Here is an 18,925-nt window from a genome sequence, read left to right as displayed (position 1 = left end):
ATGCAATGGAAAATTATAGGAAAAAAGTCTGATATGGACAATTCAGGAACCATTCATTTACTTTTGCACAATCCATACCCCTAAAGCACGGTGTTTTCGGAAGATGAAAATATAATCCTGGGAAATTGTTCAGACAAACTCCAAGAATAAGAATGTTAATGGATTGAAAGGTTTATTAAACTGTATTTAATGGATTAACAAAGCTCATTGACTACCATTTTATTTATAGCGTTGTGGCACCCTGGCGCTACCAAGGGTCATCGATGTGGGAATCCCTAATCTTAAGTTTTTTGCGACTTAGACTTGGTAATTCAAATCCAGGAAAATATTCAATCTCTTTTTTTATATACAATGAACAGAAACCAAAGTTAAATGTCCCACAAACTAAGCATGCAACAAAGGCTGATGCAGAGAAATCAAGGATCAACTAATTTAAAATGTACAATTGGACAATCCTCCTCCCCCCTCACAAACAAGTATTGCGTTTCCGAAAGACACAACTCTAATATAGGAAGAAGTTCCAAGCACAAAAAAATCATAGTTTGTATAACTTAGCACACTTGATCCATTGAATTGAAGCTACACCTACACCTGTAATGCTAGTAAAGGTGAAAGAAGTTATGTTACAACAATACAGCAGAAACCCAGCAGTCTTGGCCCAGAAAGAGCTTCCTAAGTCAGAAGCTCCTCGTCTGACCTGCATTGCATATAATGCCCCATGCAACAATTCCATGGATATCAAGCTCAAAGGCCAGAAAAACGTATCCATGAAAACAAAACAGGTTTGCATATAACCCCAAGACAAGCCAGTTTATATCTATTTCGATGATTTTAGAGGTTGGGAGTCTTTGAGAGGCTCAGAAGTTCCTTTAATGGCTATGTTCCTCAAACCAATTTCCACTGACTCCTTTTCAGCAGCTTCCCTCTTCCTTCTTTCAGACAATTCCTCATTCATGGCATCAGGTTGGGCGGTAGGTATTGAGGGCTGAAGAGTACGAGGACCTGCATTCATCCATGGATGACTAAGGCACTGAGCAGCAGTTGGTCTCATTTCTGGGACGAAATCAAGCATTGGAACAAGGAAATCAACCATGTCCTTTGTGTCTTGCTCACTGAAATTATACTTGTCCATCAGCACCTTATTCATTGGCCAGAATCTCAAATTGTTGATGTGCCTCAAGTCACCATGTCTATTGAAAAATTCTCGAGAATAGCGGCCACCTAGTGCAATCTGAAGGGCATATTTATATAAATTTTGCAATATCAACATTGACCAATTTTGAAAATGAAATACAGTAAATTACCCTATTTTTCAGTTTTTTTAAGTAGAAAAACTCATTGCAAGTAAAATTCACAGCATGACGATCTGGAAAATAGTCTGAAACGAAGTTTAAATTTGAATATTGATTCTTTAATATACAGAATTAAAAAGATACCAATAAACTTCAAAATTTCCTGGAGGAGATAACATCCATACCTTCGGAGGCATCTTCCCGACAAGCTCCATCATCAATGCCAGATGGTCCTGTAAAACAAACGACCAAATAACACCAAAACAATACAGTAATTGAAGTTTAAATTTAGGTAGACAGCATTGTTTTCAAATATGGTTTTCCACTAAAATAGATGTCAAAATTTCCAGTAAGTATAAAGCAAGGAAAAATATATAAGTTAACACAGAACAACATGGGAATTGAGTCCCATTGATTTCACTGTATATTTTCTTTCCCACAATTTGTTTAACGATTTCATAAATTAGAACCAAACAAAGAAGAATAATGAAGCCCCCATTCTAACCAGCAGTGTAACAGCAAAACATATTAAAAATTGAGAGTAGGCCAATTAATGATTTCAAAAAGCTACGCTACGGACACAAGAAACTTTCTAAAAGAAACGTCAAGATCCTCCATTTCATCCTTCAGAAGATAAAAACGAGTACAGAGAGTTAAATATCCTTAGCAGGAAAGAATCGCTCTTTGACTATTATAAGTATTCTGCACAAAAGTTAGCAACGTTCCCAATGAATGTTTTTCTTAATTTTCAAATACAAATTGAATTCCAAAGAATGCTGATATAAATGAAAAAGAATTAAGGCACAAGCATGATAATATTATTGATCCAGGGAGAAGAAGAGAACTAATCTGTTTAGGAGGGAAGCTGCTCTTCAACTGCCATGGGCATGTCCTTTGTATTATTGTTCCCAACCCTCAGGGCCCATAATATATTTCCCATTGTCAAATTAGAAATTACAAACTCTATGGTTTAAGCAAGGCTTTCAGCAACATAATTTTTAAATTTCTATGAGAAAGAGTATATTTTACCCGGCCTTCTCATTGCATATAATTGTTTCCAAAAGATAGCATTTGCCTTTTTTCCTTTTAAAAAAACAGATATTTGTTCAAAGTATGAAGAACTATGCTCCTCTGCATTCACCCGCATGCAACAAATGCACAAAAAGATACAGAATTGAATTGTATTAGCATAGCAACCAAACCAAAAAGTTTAAGCACAAGAAAACTTCCACACTGTTAAGAAAACACTCAATAGAAAAAAGTTCATGATAGTTGTAAGCATGATGGTGATACTTGACAGCACAATAAAGCCAACCAGCTGGTTTTTAGCAGAAAACAGGTGCAATTACCTCATCTCTATCATAGTTGTCACCACTGTGAGGATCAAAAAGAACATCACCAGTGGCAAGCTCAAAGCAAATGCAAGCAAAGGACCACAAATCTGCTGGGGTTGAGTATTTGGATCCAAGAAGAACCTCAGGACACCTATATTGCCTTGTCTGAATATCATTTGTGAATTGCTTATAAGTCCAACAAGCACTACCAAAATCAACCAGCTTGCACCTAAGATCAACAGCTGCCAGCAACTTCTTTTTCATGGAACGGCTGCTACTCATATGACTATGACTTCCTTGTGAAACATCCTTTTCAAAAGTCTTTGTTGATTCATCTTTACTCAAAGAACTATCAGGTTTATCTTCAACAGATTCTACACTTGATTTTACATCATTCCCACAATCTTCTTGCTCGGGTCCTTTATAATCTTCAGCTTCCTCTGAAGTTTCCTTCCCAACAAAGCCTTGAGCTACCTTAGCCTTCCTCTTTATTTTCCTTTTCTGGTTCTTCAGTGGATCTCCATTCAAAATTTTATTTTCTTGGTGAGTCCCATTATTAGACGCAGCATTATCCTTCGTATTAGGAAGGATGAGTGAAGCACCCGATTTCCTAGGATCTTTGGATGCATTTATCAGTGACAGAAGCAACACATTTTCTGGCTTCAAATCAGTGTGTATAACAGAAAGCTCACGATGCAAGTAATCTAAGCCCACCAAAATATGAAAACAGATTTCTTTAACCATGTGGAGAGGAACCCCACGATAGTCAGTATATTTAATAAGGGTGAGAAGATTGTCACCCAGGAATTCGAAAACCATACAGACATGCTGTCCATTAGGCCCCGAATGCTTAAAATGATCCAAAAGCTTCACAACACATTTCTTATCATCCAGGTCCCCCTCGGCTATTTGTTTGAGAATCTTTATTTCATCCATTGCAGCTTCAGTGTAATGTTGCGCACTCTTCTGTATTTTAAGGGCTACAAAACGCTACAAACAAAAATGTTTCCTATCAGCAAGAGAGTTCAAACTCCAAAGTTCAAAACTTACAAACAGCAACAAGTGAAACATGGTGGATGTTTGTTTTGTTAATTTGTGTCACTTCATTTTCAGTTTACAGGTTTCCACTGATAAAAACCACAGTAAATACTGCATGCACAGACAGTATAAAGGCATCCAATAACAACTAATATTTAGTAACTTTGTTGAGTTATTCCGAAACTTAGTACAAAGCTATACTCAACGCGACATCTGATTAATTAAGAGCGTAAGTTTTATACTGACTAATCCATTAAGTAAGAGAGTCTCAGGCTTCAGTACCATATTTTAGGACTCTAACATTTTCCTCTAAAAACCCGGAGTCAATGGTATCCTTTCACTACTCCAACCCAATGATGGTCCATTTCCCTTTCACCGCTTCACTCACCTATACTCACTCAATGTGGGACTCCTAAAAATAGCGTCACATAATTTTCATTTAGCTCCCTAAGTTCAAGGTTTTAAAATTGTAACATTCTCATAATCATTACTCGAAAAACATCACCCGAAATGAAAACAGGGAAGCAACTAAACGCAACGGAGTTCCCGAAAAACGAGGAACTAACAATTCAACGTAGTGAGTGACCAAAGTCCAAAAACATCAACAATGCATAAAGTTGGCAATGATAAGATGAAAACCAAAGAGCGTTGAAAAGTGGAGGCACCGAATTGAGAGTGTCCCAGGCAAGCCAGACGGTGGAAAAATGGCCCCAACCGAGCTTGTTCTGCACGACGTAGCGGCCATTGTTGAAAGCATCGCCGATTCGAACGGCATGGTAGCCTCCACGCCGATAATCCTCCATGCATTCCTCCTCTGAACTGTAATTCTCGTTCCTCTCCATTAAATGCTTCGGTTAGAAATCCCAATTTCTTTGAGTCGGAGATGGGGAATCGGAGTTAGGGTTTTTGAACTTTACCGGGAAAATAAAACCAACGGAATTTGAGAATGAGTGTGAGAGGAACTCTTATTATCGTGGCTACCATAAAGGAATTAAAATTATGAAAATGGAAAAATAATAAAAGAGTCTACACTTCTGGAATTTTAAATTAATATCCATCTCCAAACTTCATGTTTTTTTATTACTCCTTCTGTTTTCTCTGTACCAGTTACATTTTTTAAAAATTTCTGACAGTTATTTTTAAAATTTAAAACAAGATAACTACACCAACTAAAACCAAATTACGTACAAATTAAATATAAAATATAAAAAAGTTATAATTGAGTTTTCAAAAATTAGTTTATATATATATATATATATATATATATATCATTATTCTATCACACACCAGTGGTACAAAAGACATTTTATATCCTTATATTTTTTAAGAAAAAATATAATGATAGTTACATAAAAAAAAAAATTAATATTTTATAGTGCTTAATTGCTTTTTAACATATAAGTAACTTATATTTATTTTTAATAATTTTAAAATATAAACATAAATAATTCATATTATATATTAACTATATGTTTATTGCATTAAAATATATATAGTTTTATTTTATTTATAATTTATTATTTTTATGATTAATTAATTAGAATATATAAAATAATACAATTTAAATATATATGTATCTATATACAAATATAATTGTACAAAAAATAGTATTGAATTATGTAACCGCTATTTGAAAAAATATTTAGGTATTTTAAAATAAAGAAATTTTATTCAATTATTTATTTTATTAAATAAATAAATAGATTCTTTTTTATTTATTAAAGATCAATTTTTCTCACCAGATGAGACCAGAGAAAGTTATAAAAATGGTATAGATTACACGTTATAAATTCTATTGAATTTTAATTTAATATTAGTATAACTATTAAATAATTCTTATTTTAATGGATTTTAAAAATTATATTATATCAATTTGAATAAATCAAAATAAGTACAAAATATGTTTATATTAAAAGAAAATTGTGTAGGGATAATTTATTTAACAAACTTTTATTGTAAGAACTAAAAAATAGTTTTAAAAGATAAATGATATATGAATTTATTTTTTTTAAATAATCATTATTTTTCTCCTTCTCTATATTTCTAACTTCATTCTTCATCCGTTTGACAAAGTCTTTAGACTCATGCGATAAGTAGAGTAAAGTTGTCTGATCATAATTTTTTTACAATAAGTTTATTTTCTTTTGAATCAGTTTTGAGTTTTATATTCGCATGGGTAAATGTGTTTTGCATGCAGTGTTTATAGCTCCAAGATTAGTCTATGTTAGTTCAAGGTCCTAGGAATATGTCGAAATCATTGATCATGACTTTGTGGTTTAGGTTAGGTTATTCATGATTTCTTTAGGAGTTGGAGCTTTTGTGAGTGTTCATCCTTCTAATCAGGTAATAGAAGCTAGTTTTATCTTTTAATAAAACTATAAGTTAGAAGATTTAGATGTGAAGGTGACATATTCAGATGTTTCGAAATTCTCTTGCATGATTTATTTTGTTAAGTGAAATATATGTTATTCTATGAACAAAAATGAAGTTAATAATTAATTTGTGAAATTCATCCTAAACATTATGTGATTAATGTTGATGAGTGAGATGAACTATTAATCATGTGGAAATGTGACGAGAGACAATATTTCCAAGAAAGGAAATACCATGTTGAGATTGTTAGGATGTGCATTAATTAAGAATTGGTCTAGAATGAGGTATCTTGACTCTACTAGTATATTAGAATCATATACATGAAGATGTCATGTGTGGTGAGAGTTGAAGAAGATTCATATGATTGAGTCCACGGTTTAAAAAATAAGTGGTCATAGCATATCATATGAATTAACCCTGTTATACGGGTTGAATTGATTCATATGTATATGTGATAGTGTAAAAAGATATCACAGTGAGAATAGTATGACAATTGCAAATCTTTGAATCTGAATTAATGCATGAGTCTTGCAAAAGTATAGTCATGTGTTTGTTGTTGTATGTTAATGAATTGTTGACATTGTGATATGAAAACTAAAAATAGACAATTGATTGTTTAGTATTTTAGAATTAATGAAATGTGATCATTCATATGTTGTGATAAGATTATGTGATATGAGAATTGAACATAAACATTTGATTGTTAAGTAATCTATTTTGATGTAAATTAAGATATATGGATTTTTTTTTTTTAGAATAATCAGTTTGAAAATTTCAAAAATATAGTTTAGCCTATGGTTTGTGTTTATTTTGTTAAAATATGTGACGATAGTAAGTGTGTAAATTATATATATATCCTAAATTTTATGATATAACCGAAAATGTTATATTTATAGTGAATTTTTAAGAAAAAACATGTAGAAATAATCTTGATTTTTTCAAAACTTAACGTTAAATATAAAAATTATATAAATATAAAATTATTTAATGTTTTATTTAAATTTATATTTAAATAAATCAAAAACCAACATAGTGTCTACTTTTCATAACATACTAAAAATTATTTTATTACTTTTGTATCATTATTTAATTTTAATAAATTTTTATATAAATGATCAGGATATTATAATATAATGGTTACATAAAAAAATCATTTTTAAAAAAAGTTATTGAGGGTGGCACATCAATAAAATATACATTTTTCTTAATACATATATATTCAACATATTTAAATAAAATTTTCGTATTGTGACGGTTTATTGTGTGGCATTGATTATTTCTCCAAAAAAATATATTATTAAAATGTTCAGTTGAATGTGAAATTTATTATTTATGTTAGTTTTATTATATTCGTTATTTTCTTTAAACATTGTTTAAGTTTCATGGTTTGAATTTAATGAGAGAAACTTAACCGTTTAAATCCACTGAAATCGGGTTTCAAAATAATAGAAAGCAACTATTATGTCAATATAATAATAACTGAGAAGTAAAATAGGGCTCAATTCCCTCACCATTTACATCTTTATTTTCCTATCTAGCACCCTTTTGTTTTTATTTTCCTATCTAGCACCCTTTTGTTTTTATTTTCCTATCTAGCACCCTTTTGTTTTTATTTCCCTATCTAGCACTCTTTTATTTTTTATTTCCCTATCTAGCACTATTTTAAAAATAAATAAATAAATAATAAATTATTATTTTTTTAATAATTTTAATTTTGAATGCATTAAAAAATAAATATTTTTAATGTTTAAAATAATTAGAAATATAATTAATGAATAAATAAATGAGTTTTTACAAAAAAAAAGTAATAAATTAAAAATGTTTAGTTTAAAATTTTTTTTTTTAAAATGAATAAAATAAAAAATTAAACTCTACAACAACATAAAAGTTGAATCTATAAACATAAATTAGTATTTATTTTTATTATTATTGCTGATGTAATCATATTAATTTCAAGTAAAAAAAATACATGACATATTTATAAAAAAAAACAAAGTCAATTAGTATTAATTAATAGTGGACACATAAATAATATTGAAGTGTTTACCTAAATGCAAAATTCTAAAAAAAAACTAATACAAATGTTACACTTAATGCTTAAAAATGAGATAAAAAAATAAGTATAGTAAATAAAAACAGCAACAATAAAATAAAAACAAAAAATAGATATAAATAAAGAATGACAGAAAAAAAAAAACAACTAAAAACATAAAAGATATAAAATAAAGGCAAAACAAAATAAGATAAAGATAAAAGATATAAAAAAAATTCAAACAAATCAAAACAAGATAAATATAATAGATATAAGACGATACTAAATAAGTATATGTTGATCATAAAAAGGAAAATAAATGAGAGATGATCAGTAATTTAATATGTTTCTAGTTATTATTATTTTTTCTGCCATTCTTCATTTATTTCTATTTATGTTTTTATTCATTAATTATATTTCTAACTATTTTAAATACTAAAAATATATTTTTTTAATGCATTCAAAATTAAAATTATAAAAAAAATTACTGGTTGTGCAATTCTCGTCATTAATTATGTTTCATTTTGCACAAACTATTTAATGTACCACTGAAGAAAATATCAAATGAATGATCATCTTTTATTTATTTTCTTTTTTATGATCAACATATTCATCTTTTATTTATTTTCCATGATCAACATATACTTATTTAATATCGCCTTATATCTATTATATTTATCTTGTTTTGATTTATTTGATTTTTTTTTATATCTTTTATCTTTATCTTATTTTGTTTTTCCTTTATTTTATACCTTTTATGTTTTTAGTTATTATTATTTTTTCTGCAATCTTTATTTATTTATTTATGGTTTTTGTTTTTATTTTATTGTTGTTGTTTTTATTTTCTAGACTTATTTATTTTTGCATTTTTTTCTTCTCATTTTTAAGCATTAAGTGTAACATTTGTATTAGTTTTTTTTAGAATTTTGCATTTAGGTAAACACTTCAATATTATTTATGTGTCCACTATTAATTAATACTAATTGACTTTGGTTTTTTTTTATAAATATGTCCTGTATTTTTTACTTGAAATTAACATGATTACATCATCAATAATAATAAAAATAAATACTAATGTATGTTTATAGATTCAACTTTTATGTTGTTGTAGAGTTTAATTTTTTATTTTCTTCATTTAAAAAAAAATAATTTTAAACTAAACATTTTTAATTTATTATTTTTTTGTTTTTATTTTGTAAAAACTCATTTATTTATTCATTAATTATATTTCTAATTATTTTAAACATTAAAAATATTTATTTTTTAATGCTCTAAGTGTAGCATTTGCATTAGCTTTTTTTTAGAATTTTGCATTTAGGGTAGACACTTCAATATTATTTATGTGTTCACTATTCATTAATACTAATTGACTTTGGTTTTTTAATAATTATGTCCTGTATTTTTTACTTGAAATTAACATGATTATATCATTAATAATAATAAAAATAAATACTAATTTATGTTTATAGATTCAACTTTTATGTTGGTGTATAGTTTAATTTTTTATTTTCTTCATTTAAAAAAAATAATTTTAAACTAAACATTTTTAATTTATTACTTTTTTATTTTTATTTTGTAAAAATTCATTTATTTATTCATTAATTATATTTCTAATTATTTTATACATTAAAAATATTTATTTTTTAATGCATTCAAAAATTAAAATTATTAAAAAAATAATAATTTATTATTTATTTATTTATTTTTAAAATGGTGCTAGATGGGGAAATAAAAAATAAAAGAGTGCTAGATAGGGAAATAAAAACAAAAGGGTGCTAGATAGGGAAATAAAAACAAAAGGGTGTTGGATAGGGAAATAAAGATATAAATGGTGCTAGATAGGGAATTGAGCCGTAAAATAGTTCAATTAAAAGGAAAAGAAAAAAAAAACTAAATTTAGTAATAAAGATAAGTGACAAAAAATATTTTAACTTGTTTTTATTCATTACTAATAAATGAAAAACTTAATCCATTTAATAGGCAGATAAATGCATATAATAAATTATTATCGCATAAAAATAATGAAAAAATGTTTATCTTTTTATTTTGATAAATAACAATACTAAAATGTTTATGTTGCTATGAAATGTACTTAATTAAATAACTATATAATGTACAAATAACGGAAAAAACCTTATTTATTGATTTTGAAAAATATTAATAATAAATGTTTGTATTATTTTTATAAAATTTATTATCAAATAAAGTTTCATATGTATCTCATTAAATAATAAAGAATACGTAACTACACTTAACAAATGGAGTTCACAACAAATTACAATATAACCAAAAATAGTACAAATATCATGTTACTACGATTTCTGTTTTTGTTATTAAGAAGAAATTAATATATGATTTTACAGGAGATGGGTGCTTGTAAATTAAATATTAATAATTAGAATTTAATTTAGTATATTTATTTGTATAAACCTTCGATTATGTATTTGATGCAAATGATATTTAATTTTTAAGAAATATACACCCTATTGAAAGAAACTGCTTTAGAAATAAGTTTAAATAAATTTTAATGTTTACTAACTTGCTGACTTGATGTTGACGAGTGTATAAAGGTTTTAAAATGAATTCATAATTTATTTTAACTAAAGGAAAGTCAATAGAAGATATATTAGGTAATAAAAAACTAATAAATACTTTCATAAAGTTATTTTTTATAAACAGCAAAGATTTCACTAATTATAGCGAATTGCGAGTATTTTTATATTAAAAAGAATTACATATTTAAAATTATTTGTTAATTTCCCTTAAAATTAAGTGATTAATTATTAAGTACACACTATTTTTATAGACTAAATACACACTCTCTATATTATATAACAATTATCTTGTTTTTACAAGTTAAATTATCACTAGACAGAATAAATTAAACAATTTATTTCTTCTATAATTTTAACTTCATTAAGTGAATGATTTAGAAATAAGAACTTTTTATGTGTAAATATATCAAACACACTAGGTTGACTAATTACTTACGAAACTTCAACTTTTATTTGATATAGTATTTAGCCAAGACATGACCAATGTAATTTAAATTAAATTAATATTAGTTAAGCATATTAAAAGAATAATAAAATAAATTTATTGTGTATATTGAATAGATAGAATTATATTTATATAGAAAAATAAACATGTTATAAATGTTTTCATTTACAAGTCATCATTTTTTCCTTTAAAGACACTTTAATGTGCAAGAGGAGGAAGAAGAACATAAATTGTCTTTGACTTAAACTTCTGAACGATGTGAGACTATATTCGCATAACAACATCCCTCTGATTAATCACCACATTCGAAGTACTGTCAATTTTAGAAGTCAATGCTCCTTCACGATTTTGTTCTTAAAAGAAGTCTCAATAAATTAAAATATATATATATATATATATATATAAACTATCATTTACCTTATCTCTAAAAGACGTGGAACTATATTCGTAATATATCACAACAACTTTAATTTCTTTCGAGACAAACATTGCTAAAATAATTTATTCCAGATAAAATATATATCAAAATTTGCAGTTGACAGTTTAATACAGACTGGTAAAATCTAAGGTGACATTTAATTACAACTGAATGGACATTTTATCACAACTAAATGGGCTGATGCTGCAAGAAGTATTGAAAAATGGAGCATTCATATCACTCAGTGCTACTATGGTACTAACATCATATAAAAGAAACAACCAAACATTTACCCACTTTCCACAAGATAATACTATAAATTATATTTATTGAAAGGATTGTTTGTAATTGTGTGTATTGTACACACGATAGTCTTATTCAATGAAGACATAAAATAATAAGGAACAAAATCAATAATTAAAAATGGAAAACATCTGCTAAGATAATCCCTATGTACCTACTATGTATACATACACACATATGTATATGCATAGTATAAAAGAGAACAATAGAATGAAATCACATACCAATCTTTCTAATTTAAAGTGTGATAAGGAAAATTAGTCAACAAATCTGTATCATATATGTCATCTAATTAGAAAAATCAGTTCAGCATATTTGCAATTACTTCATGCAAATAATTGTCTTAGTCAATAACATAGAATCTCAATACGTTTAGATCTCCAATAATAAATGAAGATGAACTCAAGCTGTTTTCTCTGTAAATATTGTCACCAATGCACAATTTGTACATTATATAATACATATAACTCTCACTTCTCAGGTAACTACTATAATGTAAAATATCTTACTTCCATTTATTTTCCCTTTTGATTTCTGTTATTTTCGATTATTCAATTGTTCATTTGAAACTTTTGTTAGCAGTTTGAATTGAGCAAAGTTGCAATTATTTGGGATGGAGGAAATCTCATATTCTGATAAGTACTTCGATGATGCTTATGAATATAGGTATACAAACCATTATTCTATTTTATTTGCTTCATTTTCTCTCTGATTAAATTAATTTTATGGAATTTTTTTTATAATTTATTCTTCAGACATGTGATTCTGCCTCCTGAAATCGCCAAGCTTCTTCCCAAAAATCGACTTCTCTCTGAAGTAAGTAATTACTTTTTCTTTTTTACATATATAAAAAAAAAATACGATTTTGGTCTTAATCTTTTGAAATGCTATTTTTAAAAGTGATATGTTTTTACTCTTTTACTAGAAACTAAATGCATAACCAAAAGGGTATTAGTTGGTTAACTAGTTTGTATAAGTTATGGTAAGTTTTCTGATATTCAAGTTCAAGTCCTGATTATGAATAAAAAAAATTAAGAACATATGTTTCTTAATAAACGTTGAAATAAAAATATATTAAATATATGTTCTTTTTATCTTGTGTTTCAATTTTAATTCATTAAAATAATATTACATGAATAATACTTTAAATACGATAATTAATCTTAATAATATTATTGAATAATGTTACAGAAAGAGTACAGGGCGATTGGGGTTCGGCAGAGCCGTGGGTGGGTTCATTACGCAATTCATCGACCTGAGCCACAAATACTCCTTTTCAGGAGGCCTTTGAATTATCAGGCCCAACAGGAAAACAAGGCCCAAGATCAGGCCCAGGACCAAACTGTTATACAAATCTCAGAATAGCAGAAAGTTGTTTGAAAATCATTTCTAATTTTTGTTTTTCGAGGAAAATCGACAAAAGACTGTTATGTGTCCTAGAATAAGGTTTTGGTTTGGTTGCTGGAAAACACACTTTTATGTATGTTTTATTCCAAAGATATTGTATTAATAATACACACAAATCTCAAGTGATACACAAATTTGAGAAGATAATATAGCTTTTATCCCAATTTATTGTTTTTAAATATCACCTTTAATATTATAAAAAAAAATGACAGTATAAAATATAAAAAAAACCCATAAATTTCAAGAGTTGAAAACTTAATTTACACTACAAGAAAATCATTAAATAGAAACTAATTTCAAAGATAAAAAATAATTAGTAACTAGTTTATAATATTGATAAATAGTTTTTAAATTGGTATTTAATTAACTACCAATGTTTTAACTACCAATTATTTATATTATAAATTTGATAGCAAAAATCTTGGTTGTTAATTAGAATTTAAAAACTATTTATCAACAATAGAAACTAATTTAAAAATCAATAATTTTTTTAGTTTCTAAAATAAATGGTCTTTAATTTAATCACTATACCAACTAATTAATTTTTTTCTCTAAAATTGGTTTTTATTTAATGATTTTCTTGTAGTATTAATTAAAATATATCTATATGTAAAGAATTTTTACATTACTGTTTGACTTATTGGTAACATGATTGACTTTTATAATTATTTATACATTATGATTGTAAATATTTTACTCAATGAACCACTAGAAATCTTTGTTGTATTAAAGTAAGTAAGAAACTAACTAAATTTCCAACCACCAAACTAAAGTTTTGCCCTTTAACTTTATGACTTGGGATAGGATAGGAGGGAAAGAAGTGAAGAAAAAAAAAAAGTGGTGGAGTCTTACAAAGATGACCCTCTATAGACCCTACTCACTAAAGAATAATAAAGATAATATTTTAATTTTTAATAAAACAATAAAAGAAAGGTTTCGTTTATGACCAAAAAGTTCAAAGCGAAGTAGAGTACCAAGTGTCCATGAATATTCAAAAGTGAAAAATAAAAAAAATGATGAATGTGTTTGAAGAGGCACACTAGGTTTCCTGGTTCATGATTCAAATATTCAAACTGTAAAAATGTGATGAACCATTATGATGTTGATATAAAGGGAAAGGGATAAAGATATTCCAAAGCCAGGTTTCTGGTGCCTTCTATAAAACCATTGGTGTTGATGTAATTATGAGTAAAATATTGTTACGGAACTTCAAATTTTAAAATGAATAATATTTTGAATTTGATGATGATTTAATAGGATAAAAGTAAATAGAAAATATTATATTTTTATCCTATACACAACTCATCATATTTTTGGTATAAACTTTTTATTATGCTATTTTCATTTTGTATATATTGTCTCTCTAATAGTTTCCACAAGGTAGAATTAGGAAAATGTCAACCAATTCCAGTTGGAATGAATTGGAGTGAAAAAGTTGTGGTAGGAGAATTTTGATAAAGATGTCGAATAATTGATTGGAGGAGGAGAACGAAGTAATTACATTAAATTAGTCTTAGATTTTTTATGCCTAAGTGATAGTCAATCTTCAAATATTTGGTGTGTTCTTAAGATTTTGGATTGACAACAATATGAAAAGTATTTTGGTTATCACAAAATAAAATCGTAAGTTTAGAACAAATTATTTGAAGATCATGTAACAAATAAAAAAATCATTCAAGTTTATAACTGATAGATGCAAGTGTATGATACTTAACATGTTTTGTTTCTTCATTTTTTATAAGATTAAAGAAATTTAAAAAAAATATCCAATAATTAAGTAACAAGAATCAAGACAAATTATAAATGAACATCATTAAAACCAAGTATTCGAAGAGGAAAATCTTATGAGGAAAAAGTTCATTCTTCGAATTTCTAAAACTTTATCTATTTTAGAAACCAATTGACTAATTTCTATTTTTATAATAATATAAAAACTATATTTATTATATTATAATATTACATTTTTCTATCTCATTTTAATATATTTCTTATTTTATTTTATACATTTTTCTCTATCTTTTTTATCATAGAGCACAAATCTCTACAATATACATAGTGGGATATGAAAAAGATGGATATTGTAAAATTTAAGTTATTTAAATGGAACATTCATTATTTATAATATTCATTGTGAAATCATTGGGAAAGGAGATTGCATATCAATCTTTAGTAGTAAAAAATTAAAACAATCCTTTTTTGGGATATGAATTAAAATAATCATCATCGGAATCCATTCAAATCTTTATAGCATGCATATATCTAGAAAACATTATCCTAACTATAAGAGCAAGATAATATATATTAATGATTATTTATTTATTTATTTATTTATAGTTAGTTTATTCACAAATATCTTTAAACCGATCATATGGTTTTTAATTCAAACTACATATCTTCCTCTATTTTGATCTCTTGATCAAAAAAATTAAATATAGAATCAATTATTTATTTACAAATTAACTATTAACTATGACCAAATCAACATAAAACATTGGACATTAATTATATTATCTTAAGTTTTAGAAAGTCCTAAGAAAACAAGGTTGCAATAAGTTGGTTGAATCATAATAAACTTTTAGCACTAAGTTTGAAAAGATAAATATCTTATGAGATAAATAATTGTGTCTTCCAATGATAGTAGTTTGGAACAAGTTAAAAGCCAATTATTTTAATTAGTAATGAAAGACAAGTGTCGACGCATAAGTAAAAGCAATTTACCTTTCCTTGGAAAACAAAAGCAATTTACCTTTCCTTGGAAAACAAAAGCAATTTACCTGGAGATTTGTGTCAACTTTGAAAATTAAGATGACTTAATCATTAAGCTTAGATATGTAAAATACAAATATTATTTTTATAATTTATTTTTAAAATTTAATCCATCTTCAAGACATTGTTCATCTAAATATTAAGAATAATAAGTCAAAACATAATAAAAAAATATGTTAGTATTTCACATAAAAAAATATACACTGATAATATTAAATGTCCTATTTTTAAAAAATAAAAATAAAAGCCTTTCAACTTAAATATGTGATTAATATATACATTGTAGTTGTTAAAAGTTCTATATGTATTATGGACTTATTCATTTTTCTCTTTGAGAAAAATGTTAATAACAAATATAGTCATTAATATGAGTGTAACTAGACTATATAATATGTTAAAAAATTTAGATTTAGTAAATCAAATTATATTGTATAAAATTATTCTTCTAAGAAGTTTGTTATATAATTTATTTATTTATTTTATCATGTATTTCAGAATACATTGAATTAGAATTAAAGAAGATAAAAGTATTATTTATGAATGTATAAGTATCATTGTTATCTTATAATTATTAAAAATATTTATTTTGAAATAGTTTTTTCAGTAAGTGGTAGTTATATTTAAATTAATCAACTTCATAATTGAATTGCTAAATAAAAACAAGATACAATTAAATCAATTGAATTTAGTCAGATAATTATATTAAACTCGTTTTAGTACCTATAGTTTTTATGAAAATATTCAAAAAATTATTTTGAAACTATTTTTCTCGTGTTATTTATCTTTTAAGATAATGTTTTTATGAAAAATATGAATAACATTAATTAATTTGATAAAATTAAGTGTTTATTTAAAAAACATCTATGCTTATTAATTAGAATATAGTTTAATTCATTTAAATATTTATATGAGATGTTAATAACTAGGAGTATTGTTTGTAATGTAATTGTCAAAGAATAAAGAAGAATATTAGGGATATGTGAAGAGGACAAAAAAGGAGTGGAAGGTGAAAGAATGAAAAATGGGTGAAATGTTTTGTTTTAAGAAAGTTTCAATCCAAGTTCAGATTATTTATATTTTGTACATCTTTTATTAGATATTATTTTCTCTTTTCAACTTAAACACAATTATCTTACTTAGCTTAAATATATAAAAAAAAACACATATAAATTGATTAAAGTTTAAATATATATGAATCTTAATTATTTTTTTAATCTATTTCACACACATGTATTATAATATAGAAATAAGTTCTTACATTACTTTTAACAACAACAAAATTGTCGTATTAATTGTTCTAATATATATATATATATATTATTGGTGTTTTTACTCCTTAAGTATTTGATTGAATGATTATCCATAGTGGTTTAGTTTTATAAGATATATTTTTTTCTAATTTGAATCACATTAAACTCCATGATGCAACTAGAATTTGATACATATATTATTTGTTAAGCCACATTAAAAACACTATATAAGTTTATTAAAGGTATACATAAAATTAGCCCATAAACTATTACACTAATAATTGGAGAATATGATATGATCTACTAAACTTAAGATTTAACTTTCTTGAATTAATAGTTCTTCCTACATTCATGACTGATATAACTCTCATAAACACATGGTCAATGTTCCAAACTCCAAAAATCGTCTTTTGTGATCAACGTAACATAAAAGATTTATACATTTCTTTCAATAAAAAATATCATTAGGAGTCATATCAATACTAGCATGATAATTGTACTTATAGGTGAACTCCATCAAGGACAACACTTCATCCCATCTTTGCAAATGATGTAATAAACAATTTTTTTTTTTAAAAATCCCGCGATCAAGTCATACTTGCAAATTATCCATTTATTTAGGGATAATATGTAGAACTAAATATGAACTTGGTCCTAATAACTTTTTTGTAAAGTTGTCAAAACCTACAAGTAAACCTAAGATCTTAGTAAAAAAACAATGTTAGAAGATATATCATGAAGTCCCACTGTCTCCTTGATGTAAAGTTGAATCAACTTCTCTATTGAGATCATCTAGCTAACTAGAAAAAAGTGAGCACGCTTTATTAACTTGTTCTCTTCATTGATTGTGGAAAATAGGTAACAAAATTCATAACAAGCTTATTCCATTTCCACTCAAGTATCTCCAATTGTTGGAGCATACCACTAGATTTCTAATGCTTAATTTTTTTGATACATATCGTGTCACATATCTCTTTTTGTTTGATAAATAAAAACTCTTAATCTTGAAATATCTAATTTATTGAATGGATGTATATTAAGTTTACTAAAATGTCATTTTTCCAACATCGTATTCCATGTATCAACATCACAAAATACACTAACTCAAAAAAAAAAAAAAACTCTTAAATCACCATTTGTCCTAAGACTAAAGTCATTAGTTATTCCAATAAAATTATTAAATACGACAAGTATCACCGAATGATTCTATGACAACTTCCACATAAGTCTATATAATATTAATCAAGTCCAACTTATTTATTATTAGAACAAACATTATCTTCTCACACATTTGCTACCATATTAGTCTTGCTAGTATGATATATTCATTAAACTCGTACTCCTTCAATACATGCTTAACTTCTTATGATTATACGTCTATTCATACTTTTATGATAATTTAATATATCAAATTTAATACTATAAAGATAACACCTATATATTTTAATAATAAACACCATTGCAACTTACTCAAAGTCATAAGTGTAATAAGTACTCGAGTCATAAGTATAAACTGTTGTCTAACACATCCAAATATTTAAGAAAGCATCAAATAATATTTACTTAGAAACAAATATAAACTTAGTGAATTTCCTCTTTGATCATATTTTTCTATCTTCAAAAACATTTTTATCCTTGTTTCTTTGTTAAATCTTCTCTTGTTCTCTATTTTTTTTTTTAAATCTTTCAAATCTGGTTCCGAAATATGAAGA

General features: G+C 26.0%; 2 protein-coding genes across 2 annotated transcripts; one reads left to right on the top strand and one right to left on the bottom strand.

The window, feature by feature from the left end:
• Nucleotides 1–406: 406 nt before the first annotated feature.
• On the bottom strand, nt 407–4,700 carry LOC137824541 (uncharacterized). The gene is made up of 4 exons (XM_068630205.1): nt 4,330–4,700; nt 2,642–3,616; nt 1,478–1,525; nt 407–1,231 (listed from the first exon to the last, which is right to left on the bottom strand). Exons 1-4 carry the CDS (start codon nt 4,504–4,506, stop codon nt 818–820), a joined length of 1,614 nt encoding a protein of 537 aa, XP_068486306.1. The 5' UTR covers nt 4,507–4,700; the 3' UTR covers nt 407–817.
• A 7,703-nt stretch (nt 4,701–12,403) lies between these two features.
• LOC137833503 (cyclin-dependent kinases regulatory subunit 1) lies at nt 12,404–13,155 on the top strand. The gene is made up of 3 exons (XM_068641849.1): nt 12,404–12,456; nt 12,546–12,606; nt 12,982–13,155. The coding sequence occupies exons 1-3, from the start codon at nt 12,404–12,406 to the stop codon at nt 13,153–13,155; spliced, it is 288 nt and encodes a 95-aa protein (XP_068497950.1).
• The last annotated feature ends 5,770 nt before the right edge of the window (nt 13,156–18,925 follow it).

Source organism: Phaseolus vulgaris, chromosome 11 (assembly GCF_051622355.1).
Source record: "Phaseolus vulgaris cultivar YP4 chromosome 11, ASM5162235v1, whole genome shotgun sequence".
Classification (NCBI taxonomy): domain Eukaryota; kingdom Viridiplantae; phylum Streptophyta; class Magnoliopsida; order Fabales; family Fabaceae; genus Phaseolus; species Phaseolus vulgaris.
Note: the sequence above shows the minus strand (reverse complement) of the source record. Positions and strands in the feature narration are given on the sequence as shown.

Excerpts from the sequence above, each read along its gene's own strand:
- LOC137824541 (XM_068630205.1), bottom strand. The coding sequence starts at position 4,506 with ATGGAGAGGAACGAGAATTACAGTTCAGAGGAGGAATGCATGGAGGAT. Across the intron at positions 1,526-2,641 it reads ACAACTATGATAGAGATGAG|GACCATCTGGCATTGATGAT; the intron begins GTAATTGCACCT and ends TTTGTTTTACAG. Across the intron at positions 1,232-1,477 it reads TCGGGAAGATGCCTCCGAAG|ATTGCACTAGGTGGCCGCTA; the intron begins GTATGGATGTTA and ends TATGCCCTTCAG.
- LOC137833503 (XM_068641849.1), top strand. The coding sequence starts at position 12,404 with ATGGAGGAAATCTCATATTCTGATAAGTACTTCGATGATGCTTATGAA. Across the intron at positions 12,457-12,545 it reads GATGATGCTTATGAATATAG|ACATGTGATTCTGCCTCCTG; the intron begins GTATACAAACCA and ends TTTATTCTTCAG. Across the intron at positions 12,607-12,981 it reads AAAATCGACTTCTCTCTGAA|AAAGAGTACAGGGCGATTGG; the intron begins GTAAGTAATTAC and ends ATAATGTTACAG.